General features: G+C 37.9%; 1 protein-coding gene across 2 annotated transcripts in view; it reads left to right on the forward strand.

Annotated features, from left to right (window-relative positions):
* LOC127633214 (unconventional myosin-Id-like) overlaps positions 1-12,024 on the forward strand; it is a 103,044-nt gene that overhangs the window by 62,095 nt on the left and 28,925 nt on the right. For both annotated transcript variants that reach the window (XM_052112140.1, XM_052112141.1), the window contains exons 17-21: positions 2,765-2,988; positions 4,444-4,582; positions 5,012-5,116; positions 5,250-5,363; positions 10,962-11,116. In XM_052112140.1, coding sequence (XP_051968100.1) covers positions 2,765-2,988; positions 4,444-4,582; positions 5,012-5,116; positions 5,250-5,363; positions 10,962-11,116 — 737 coding nt within the window. The remainder of the gene's footprint in view (positions 1-2,764; positions 2,989-4,443; positions 4,583-5,011; positions 5,117-5,249; positions 5,364-10,961; positions 11,117-12,024) is intronic.

Genomic DNA, 12,024 nt, shown 5'->3' on the forward strand with positions numbered 1-12,024 from the left:
TGTCTTGGGGTTCTCCGGTTTGGTTTTGATGAGTGTGTAAATCTCGTGTGGAGAGGCAGTATTGTGCTGGGTTTGTTAAAAGCTGATCAGACAAGATAACTGGAGGGGGCGGGGCAAGTGAGGTGCTGTTATTGGTCTGATTTGCCCACATTCCCCTGGGTGTCGTCTGCTTCTGCCTCCCTCTCTAAAAACAAACACAGACCGTCTGTTCGCTCCACTGTTTAACCATCTCCAAAGTCATCAACATTGCCAGTGTGAATATGCAGTCTGCCTCACCTCCCTAAGTGACCATAAACACAATATGAGCATTCCTTTGTAAGAGAGCTTCTAATTGGGCATTGTGCTCCAGTGTTTCCAGTTGAGATTAAGCAAGTTTTTCTGAACATTTATAGAATGTTTGCATTTGTTGTCTTGCTTATATGATTTTGTTAACATAAGTTGATGGGATAGATGACTTTTTGATGTATGAAACGGAAATTTGAAATACAACAACAGATGTTTCAATAAAACATGAGATATTTGTGTGTGTGTGTTGAATCATACTACTTGTAAGTTTTTTAGAGTGGTCAGTTTTTCTGAGCTTCAGTGAATGCAACTCACTGTGTGAGCAACAAAAATTAACAAACGGTGCTCGTCCTCTTGAACAGAAACAGCCTTCACTCAAAGAAAATCAATTGGTTTATGTAACTTATTATGTAATATGTCAATACTTTATAGCATTAAAATTTCAAATCATCTAAGTTCATTTCCAGTCGTAGTTTAGAAGGAAAAACGTGTAATTAAAGCAAATTTAACCAAATAAAATATGAGCAGAATCCACATTTTGGACAGTTTGCAGCATTGGAACAAAACTTAAATAAAAGGATGAAACAGTAAAGAATAGAAAGTGACCCTTCAGCCTCTAATTAGCAAAGAATATCAATAAGCTATGCGAGTATTGATGCTGACTACCACCCCTGGAGTCTCAAGTCTGAATCCAGGCCGTGACTCCAGCCAGGTTTCCTAAGCAACCAAATTGGCCTGGTTGCTAGGGAGGGTAGAGTCACATGGGGTGTAATCTCCTCGTGGTCCCGATTAGGGGTTTTCGCTCTCAATGGGTGCGTGGTAAGTTGTGCGTGGATCGCGGAGAGTAGCATGAGCCTCCACATGCTGTGAGTCCTCACCTGTGTCATGCACAGTGAGCCACGTGATAAGATGCGCGGATTGACTGTCTCAGAAGCAGAGGCACCTGAGAATTGTCCTCCGCCACACAGATTGAGGTGAGTAACCGCGCCACCACGAGGACCTACTAAGTATTAGGAATTGGGCATTGGGCATTCCAAATTGGGAGAAAAAGGGTTAAAAATAAAAGCAATTTTTTGGATTGCACTAGATGTCTTTCGAACTGATTGATTAGAATTTGTTTAGAAATGAGACGTGTACGTCACATCAGATGTAATGATGTTGAAGCTCCTGTTGCAGATTTGCAAGTATTGAATGTGAAGTATTGCACTCCTCTGCAAGTCAAACCATGAAGTTATATAATGAGCTCGGTCACAGAAACACCAAACCTCAAAGCAAGTTCTTCTTCTAAATCAGTGCTGGTACAGAGGCAAAGGCCATCTAGGGATACTCTCCCGCACTACTGCACTGAATTTATAACAGCAATCCTTACAAACACTGCTGCACTAAGGTTTTACTAAAGGGGCAGTCCACCCAAAAAGCTAAATATATCGTATGATCTCAGAAGATTTCGAATATAGGATACAAGTCATATGGTCTACTTTAATGGTACTTTTTTGGTCTTATTTGCCCTTTCTGAAGCTTGATAGCCAGAAAATAAAATGTGCGTTCCACAACAGAAAAAATCTATACTTTAATGTAACAAGGTTGATTAGATGGTTGATTTGATTACATTTTTGGGTGAACTCTCCCTTTAATGCATACTTAAGACTTCAGTTAATAGGGGCCAACCCAGGTCCCTTACGTCAAAGGTAGCATCATCATAATATTTTGAACAAGATGATGGAAAATGGAAAGGACATTGGAATTGTCTCTAAGCGACATGTGCTGTGCTTGGACTACATGATCAGGTTTAACCACATGTTTATGGTGCCATATTTGCCAGACTTAGGCTATTTTTGCTTCTCTCCAACGTGAAGTGAATTGAACATACGGTGCAGATTTTTACTGAGCCCCTCAAACAGCTCCCCAGAGTTCCATTATTGTCTATTATTCATGTCTAAGATGGGGCTTACACCCTCTGACATGCACTTTGGGTCCCACAGATCAGATTATATGTATAATTAAAGAGTCCCAATATATCTCATAGAAGAGCAGATATCTTATAGATGGCACCACGGTATATCTCTATCAAGTGTTTTATTTGAATTTTTTACCTAGTAAAACAAGTAAATCTTGCTATATAAAGGTGAACATTTCTGTGCTACTAGTATCACCAAATGGAATTGAATAAATTAATGATTGTTTCCAAACAGGTTTTCTAAACACTTCCACCTTCTACCATTGTTTGGACAGATAGTCCCTCTTCAAACTCAAGCCATTGGTTGAGCTAATGTTGCCATTTCAGCCTGGTCAGAATGCTCAAATAAACAGGGCAATGTTTTGAAAACACTACAGTATTTACACTTTACAGGGGAATCAGCCTACAGTGAGAATGGTTTACTTTTAGTTGTCTCTGCATATTAAGCTGGGATGGAAAAAGGATTTTCACATTGAAAACATTACACCACCTTTAAAGTTTCTGTGTCTCATTTTCACCCAGGTGTGGCGTGGGACACTGGCTAGAATGCGATACCGCCGCATGCGTGCCGCCGTCATCATCATCCGCGCATACAGACGATACAAGGTGAAATCGTACATCTGTGAGGTCAACTCCCGCTTCAGACATGTCCGCACTATGAAGGATCACGGCAAACATGTGAAATGGCCCATGCCGCCCAAGGTCTTACGCAAGTTTGAAGAGGCACTAAGGATCATCTATAACAGGTCAGAGTTAGCATGGACAGAAAGTGGACAAGCTCACTGGTGCTCTGAATGGGAGTCATGATTAATGGGGTTGTAATGTATGACTCCCCCTATCTCACTCCAATGCTGCACGAGCATCAGCATCCCTATTGGGCAGCCTGTGATGGGGAATACATCAGGTTTTTCCTCCATAGGTCTGGCGTAATGTTACCACACAATGTGATATCAGTGACTCACTCCTGGGCTTTCATTCTTTATCGTTGTTTTTCTAGGAAGTGTTATTTTTTGCTAGGAGCTTGTAGATTTCTAAGGTCTTTATGTAAGGAAAGGCTCTCTTGCGTTGAACAGGGCTGTTGTGCCTGGAGCACACATTGATTTTTGGATCAAAGCCTTGTTTGAGATCTACTCACAGAAGCCTTAACACACAGCTTTGACCTTAAGAACAATGGAGAGGAAAGGCAAAATATAATCTTGAAGTTTGCATTTGTGGTCATAAAAACCAAAAGCCTGAGACCACTAGTGAAAATTCTTCTCTGTGGAATTTCTCAAAAAAAATGTTTTTGTCTTTACAAATTATAACAATGTGAGTAAAATGTTTTAGAATTATTTAGAAAATTAACATAAATTAAGAATTTCTTAGTATTTGTTCCCGTTTTGCTTTCATGATAGCATGCACTCAAGCTGGCATGGACCGTAAGTTTATCCAAAACCTGATTATCCATGTTATCTCCACATGATTTGAGGATGTTCCAAAGAGCATTTTGTGTGCTGCAATGGAAAGAAGGAAATCTGGACTTAAGTACAAAGGAGTCAACATGGTCAATGTAACAAATTTGCTTATTTAATTAGTGACCTAGAATAATGCTGAATCTTAAATGCTTTATTTATTTGACAACATATGTCATACAAATTTCTGTTAAACATTTTTCTAAATCCTATTTATTTTCTAAAATAACTTATGCTGTACTTTGAATATCAGGGTTTCAATTTGGTCTCAGACTTTTGTAACCCAATGTATGGACTTGGTTTATGTTAACACTTTAATTAGCTACAGTGTAAAAAAGAATTGCAATGAATGTTGTGGGTGATGTACAGTATGTGTTGCTGACTTTTGTGTTGGATCCGTCCTTCGGATGAGATGTTAAACTGAGGTCCTGACTCTCTGTAGTCTAGTGTAGGAGTGTAACCTGGTTTCCTGGCCAAATTCTCCCCATTGGCCCTTATCAATCATCAATCATGGTCTCCTAATAATTTCCATCCATGAATTGGCTGTATCACTCTACTACCTCCTCCCATAGTGCGCAATTATGTGGTGAGCATAATTGCGCACTATGGCTGCCTTCGCATTTTACGGGTGGATGCTGCGCACTGGTGGTGGTTGGGTAGAGTCCCCGGTTTACAGTGTAAAGCACTGAGTCTAGAGTTAGAAAAGTGCTATATAAATGTAACATTCATTCATTGGATACTATGTTGTAGATGGTGGGCCTGGACACTCATTAAAGACCTGTCTCCTGAGGAAGCACTGCAGATCAGGGCTAAAGTTGCCACATTAGAGTGTCTGAAGGGGCAGAGAGCAGATCTTGGATTGCAGAGAGTCTGGGAGGGCAACTACCTGGTTGGTGTTTGAAATCACATAACTATAAGTGCATGTTTGAGTATGTGTGTGTGTGTGTGTGTGTGTATGTATGTATGTATGTATGTATGTATGTATGTATGTGTATATATATATTTTTTTTTTTTACCCCCGTGTGTCACCCCAATGTTCATCACAGTGACCCTCAGTGTATGTGTGTATATTCATTTATGTGTCAGTATATGTCAGTTCTCTTCAGTTATTTAAACACTGTGGTCTTCAGCAGTTCTGAACCTGTTTTGTATTTATTTTTATTATTTATTTTTATATGTGTTAAATTTGTTAAACTAAATGTATAGATTAAGATGTAGTTCTGCTTAGGCAATATTGTATTGTTTACATTCATGCCAATAAAGCCCCTTTGAATTGAATTGAATATATAAATTATATATTTTGTTTACATTTATTTAGAAAAGGGACAGTCCTGGGACAGCATCTTCCTTTACTTTGGTGTCCAGTGAATTGCAGAGGAAAGACAAGTTTATGAGGGTTCTCTTCTCCTGCAATGTCCGCAAAGTATGTCCTTTATTTTATGCTATTGAGACTTCCCTGATTTAAAGAGCTTGTTTACATTAAAATTGGTGTGTATCATTGCTTCAGTGTCCACTGCGTGCTTTTGTTTGATGTCTATATAATGTTACCTCAACAGATCAATCGCTTCAATAAGGCAGAGGACCGAACATTGCTCATCACTGATCGCCATCTTTACAAAATGGATCCAGTCAAGCAGTACAAGCCCATGAAGACTACCCCACTCTATAATGTAAATATGTACCTTTTTTAAAAATAAAGTTCAGATTATAGTACTATAATGCAATCATTTGAATTTTTGTAGTCTATGATTATATGTCAGATATTTGGATGCCCTTTATATCCTTCCAGGATTGATAAAGGTTGTTGTAATACTGTAGCAATCTGTAAACCCAAACACATCTAAAATATTATGCTCTAAAATATTACATCCTGTGCTAAAACTGGTGGAATACCAGTCTCAGGTTACCTAACATAGATTTACATGAATTACCCATTGTGTTTGAAGCACTACTCAGGTCGAGCCCTTTGTCAGTCTCATGGATTAGCCAGCTTTAAACAGGTTTAGACCTGGTGAATTTTTAGTCCTTTTAAAAATCTAAAACAGTCACCAGTCAGACCCAATCAGCCATTTCTCTGCGATTTAAAGTGGGAGAAGCGAGCTGGGAAAGTGTTGAGAACTGTGAAATTAAATTAAAATCAACCTGTAGCCTGTTTTCTTCATCCTGACGCAGACATCAAAGGGAGATCGTTTTTTTTATTGATTTACAATATGTGAAATGGGTTGGATAAGAAATTGCCCAATGCAAGCAAATCTGTAATTGCTTTTTGGATGGAGGAAAAGAGCAGTTAACATATCATGATTAGGGAGAGGTCACTGCCTAGCTGAACCTTTCTTGCCCCTTACATTTATTTAGTGCTCCTGTGAGACAAAAAGAACAAGGTCAGGGAAATGGGTAAAATGATTTATAAGACAGCTAAGGCCTCAAAGACAAAAGGATATCAAGCGCACTTATTGTGGTTTTAAATGCTTGGGCTTGAACCATGCCATAGAAAATGTTAGGGTGATATTATCCCCCCCAAAAAGAAGAAAATAATACCTTGTTAATCTCCTCCCCCCAAACAGTCCACTCTGCAACTCTGCTATGCTTCTCCTCCTTCATCCATCTCCTTCTCCACTGTTGTCATGCCAACATCCCAGGGGATGGGGTTGTCATGGTGATGGAGCAGGAGGGGAGATCAGCTGATGTCTAGTACCGTTCCGGCATGTGCACAAATTTGCCTCCTCGGTGTGTTCCTTCTGCTCAGGCTTGGATGTATCTTCACGAATCCGTAGTGTGTCTTTGTTTTCACATTCTCCACCCTGTTGTGGGTTTTGTTTACCTCTTTATAAACCTCTTTAGATTGTGTGTATTTTACTGGATTCTGTGCTTTTTTGTTCATTTATCTCTGCAGATTTAAGCCAACAAGCCATATGGTTTGTAGATGATGATGAGGAAAAAAGCTCTTGTAACAATAGGAGAAAAAATAAGTTATACCCTAGAGTGCAGAAATCTCACACTATGTGATGGTTATATAATGAATCTCTAAAACAGTGGGATATTATATTTCTCTTTATATTTCTCCTGGAAATATCAGGGAATTTTTGCTTTTTAGGCCTGGTGAACTCATGGAAGTCAATAAAATCATAAGATTTAATGGAAAAGTCATGGAAATTTCTATAGTCAATAATAGTGGTATACATCAGCCAGATCGATACATTTACCAATATTTGGCCATTTTAACAAATGGTCATTGGCCGATAACTATATAGACCTAGGTGATTACAGAAGCTCATCCTAGTGTAGTTTGTCAATGAATAATGCACAGTTTATGTTTTCAAAATATTTATTGTGAATTGTAAATCAATGTTGTTTTAACAAAAAAAAGGTTAATCGTATATCTTGCTATATTTCAATTGCATTATCCTGTATCATAGGCATTGCATTGGCTATCTAGTTACATTTACCACCATTGGCCATAAAAACATTATGTATCCATATAAAAATCAATGTAAAAAATAATAATAACAATCTCTAATTTTATTTAAACACAAACAAAATAATGTAAACAATAGAAAAGTCATAATAATTCATTGATCAGAAGGTGTGGGAGATCAGGATATGAGGACCTTTTCTGGTCATGAGTGCTGCATTTAATTGTTAATCATAAGTGAGAAATTGCTCATATCCGGCAAATGTCCGGTGTCCCATCATGACTGTATATTAATTTGGTTCTTTTTGATCATACCAGCTGTCGCCCTCCTGCATGGTTGCATCTTATCTCTGAGACCGTCACAAAGCCAGATCATAGGCATGCTAGAGATAGCTCTCTTGGTTCTTATACAGTCAAACTTCATCTCAATTTAGAAAGACGAGATAAATGGTGTGGTGGAGAGTTCTAGGATTCAGATTGTGATTTTTGCCCAAGGATGCTATTCCACAGAGGAGTTAGTGCACACAATCTCCCCCTGACTGTTTTTCACAATAGCCTGGGCTGCATTCATCGAACCTTGGCCCCACTGTTGGGTAAAAAGAAAGAGCGAGTGTGGATAACAGAGAGAGAAAGAGGATGAAACAAAGAGACTTAGGGGTTTATTAGCACACTCTCTTTGCTCTGGTTTAGCACCCCTTCACAAAAATAATGATATAGATTAGCCAACAGCGCAAACACAAAAAGTGTGCATTATGAAATTTGCACATGCAATACCAATTTTGCATTCTGATACTGAGCGCTATATAGTGGAGGAATGCCCAGACCACTGTATTTGACACCCTGCTGGGACTGTACATCATCCCTGTTATCTAGACACCTAAATCATCTCTTAAACATGCCGAAAGTGTGTTTGACTACACCGCGCTTCTGGATACTGTATATGCCAGGCTATAACAGTCTTCTCCATTCATTTAAATACTCAAGATGCAGCACAATTTCAGTGCTTACTGTGCCTGCTAAAATAGATTATGAGTGGTTAGTGAGTAAGACGCAGAATTGTTTTCACTGAAATACCAAGCGCAAAAGTGGCTGTTTAACTGTTTAGTGTAACTAGTGAAACAAAACTGCAGGGTTTGAAATTAACTTTTTGTCTCACCAGTCATTGTGGCTAGTAGTTTCCTAGGCCACGAGCCACTAGCCACTCAACATATACTAATATATTCTCCCACTTTGCAAAAAGTGATGAAGTTAACTGGAGACTGTAACTGCATGCATGTATTTGGACATTTTATTTGAACGAGAATTCAGGAAACAAGCCTAATGATTTAAGTCAAACATGAACAGAACATGAGTATGATAGAACAGGTCAATAATTTGTCCTTAATTCATGGAAGTTTTAACCACTTTATTAAATGTACCATTGTTCTTGCATGGTTTAACTGTGGTATTTATAATTGTTCCACTTTATTGTCATTTGGTTAATGTTGATAGTCTTCTCTAAAAACTATAGTTTTTGTTATGAAAATACTAATAGCCTAAACACATTTAGAAACCTGTAACCACAACTTTCACTGCTGTAATTAAAACAAAGACGAATAGTATTGCACTAATGAATTTAATATTAATCTGTACAAGTTACCAATAAGTTTTACTGTAGCATGGCTCCAAGTTGCCTGAAAAACCCTGAAAACATCACCCGCCAAAGTGGCTAGTAAGAGTGATGGGGGGGTTACCAGCCACTGCCAATTTTTACCTGCATTTGGTGGGTTGGCGGGCATTCATTTCAAACCCTGGGTGTGCATATATATATATATATATATATATATATATATATATATATATATATATATATATATATATATACACACACAGCAGCCACGGCCCGTGCATTTTAAGTCCAGGACTTCAGTGCAATTCATGCCAATAAGAAACACAGTTTCACAATGAATAAGACATCGTATGCCTATCCATTACGTGGCAGTCTAATTAACTAATAATGCCAATTGACATTTTAAAAACACGTCCACGCATGAAAGCCAGAACCAAGGAGGTCTAATACCAAGAGAAAGCTCTCTAATAATATTTGTGATTTTAAATTTTGCTTGCAATAAATTGATTCATCAGGGCACATGGATACTTTTCAAAACTTGTTCTGACACTTAATGCTCCTGCAGACTAATTTACACTTAGCAAACTCCTGATGTTGCTATAACATTGCAAAAAGCACTTACTAATTTACTTGAAGTGAAGATCATTCCTCTGTTTAATTAATCAATCGCACAATCATGCAGAATATCTCAGGTTTTCTCGATGGTGATGAGGCACTGATGACAGACGTCTCGTCAGCAAGATCTTGCGCTCTTCACTTTCAAATTACGTCAAATTTTGGTCTGAACTGGGACATATCCTAAAGACCACACCCACCAAGAATGAATAAATCAATCTGATTTACTGATGAATCTGGCAATCTGACTTTAGAGGCCTATTCACTTAAACTGTTGAGGGATTCTGTGAAAATTCTAAAGGCCTGACGGAGTGGAGCTCAGACTCACACGCTGCTTCAGTTAAGGAGCTCAGCATGCGATTTGTGAAACAATTGTCACACATTGCTTGTAAGCATTGAGGAATAAATTCCGATTGGAAATTGTTTTTTTTTAATGTTTTTTTTGCTATTAGTTTTTTAGATTAATTAGGAGTGGAAAGCAATTGAAAATACTTAGGCAAAAAGGTCAATGACAATGAAAGGATGAAAAAATATTTAGTAGGCATATTACATCAGCACAGAAGGCTTTGCCTGAGAAATCGCCACTGATATACAATATATATATATATATATATTATGGTGATTCTTGTCATTTTTTGGAGCTTAAAAGTATAAATCACACTATAATTAAAAAAATATAAATAAATATTTATATATATATCAATTTATACTTTTAAGCTCCAAAAAATGACAAGAATCACCATAAAAGCATCAAAAATTTAGTTAATACGACTGTAATTCCAAGTCTTGTGAAACTATGCAATAGCTTTGTGTGAGGAAAAGACTGAAATTTAAGTCATTATTCTCTGATAATCTTCCACTCCGCCTTAGCGCACAACTTTCATTTGCTGTCACATTTTCAAACTTTTGGTCATGTGAGAACCAATCGCATTAGGCATCAATAACCTAACACAACATGTGTAAAGGAGCCATTTTTTATGGAACTTTATACTTGACAGTATAAATCACCATTCACTTTCAAAGTATGGAAAACAGAAGCTAGTCCAGTCTGCCTAATATCTCATTTTGTGTTTCATACCAAAAAAAAGAATGAAATGTAAATAAATTATATGTTATCAACATTATCACACCCTTGTGATGTATCATTGTAAATAATTTTGAAACGTAATGAAAACAAAGACAATTTTACCATTTTAAAAGTAGGAGGATTGCATGATTTGCTTTTGAATTTACTGTCCGTTCTGACACCTGGTTCATCAAGTTCTCAAAGAATAGTCCACCACAGCCATACATCACAAAAAATTGCCACACTCATACATCACATAATAATAGTTACACAAGTTATCAGCAACCGCATATTTAATTATTGATTTGATAGTAAGCATCTGCTCTAGAATTATATCATTATCACCTTGTTTATTGCAAAAGCTCAGTAGAATGATTTTCTCCTAGACCTTGATGTACCAACAAATGTGTAATAGTTCCCCCAGCTGCACCTCCAGAACCCATTGCCCGTAATCATGGTTCAGGAAAGTGAGAATTAAATTATGGCTGGGCTCATTAGTGAACGCTGATCTGCTGCAATTGAATGAGCTCTGTATTAACTCACGTCACACTTTCTTCTTGTCCCAGGTGACTGGAGTGAGTGTGTCCCCTGGGAAAGACCAGCTGGTTGTCTTCCACGCCAAAGACAACCGGGACCTAATCGTGTGCTTGCAGGGTATGGTGCCAGCAGGGGACAGCCGCATTGGAGAGCTGGTGGGGACCCTGCTCAGCCACTTCAAAAGGTGACACCAACTGGGGGCTCTCTTGAGAGGGAATTGGGAGAGATAGTAGGGCTCTGGGGATAGGGACAGAGCACATAAGGCTAAGAGCAATAAGTCACCCACCTTTTTCAGTCTCTACTGCCAGGGCATTCAAGGACACAGTGGTCAGCTTAGCCCTGTCATCCTGGCACCGCCTATGGCTCTTTATGAAGCAGGAGTTAAAATGTATTCACAAATCCGTGAAAATCAGTTTAAAGGAAAAGTTCACTCAAAATTAAATTTTTTTCATTATTTACTCACCCTCATGTTGTTCCAAACTTGTATATCTTTATTTTTTTTTAATTGTGTGTTTTTATGTGTGTACATATAGTATGCACTGAGATTAAAAGGAAATCTAAGAGATATAAACTGAGGGCAATCTCAAAGTGTGTGTCTGTGTGTGTTTTAGAAAAATTATATTTAGCCAGACTGGCAGGGCAGATTATCATTCAAAAACACACACCATAATTTAAGTCACTCACACTGTCCCTAGAAATACAGTGCCTTGGAAATGCAGCATTACTCATAGTTTTTTTTTTTTAAACTGCCAGCACTTTTAAAAAAAAAATATGCATTGAGGCTACAACCTTTAAAAACATGCACAGTAATTCAACAAACTGATGATCAATTTAAAGGTACATTTAGGGATTTTTGTTTTATGTTCTATTGACCGATATGGAAAGTCATTTTGCAATGGTTTTCAGTTACTAATGCTATTCACAGTCAGCCATGATTAAGCAGAAACTTCCAATAATAGTGGGTTACCGAGATAAAATGAGTAGTATCGAGCTGGTCATGTGATCTCATCATGTCGGCCCCCAAGAGGCAACTCAGCTCCATGTCAAATAAAACGGCTACTGATATAAGACTACTGATATGACTAGTCTCAT

This window comes from Xyrauchen texanus, chromosome 40, assembly GCF_025860055.1.
Source record: "Xyrauchen texanus isolate HMW12.3.18 chromosome 40, RBS_HiC_50CHRs, whole genome shotgun sequence".
NCBI classification, from domain to species: domain Eukaryota; kingdom Metazoa; phylum Chordata; class Actinopteri; order Cypriniformes; family Catostomidae; genus Xyrauchen; species Xyrauchen texanus.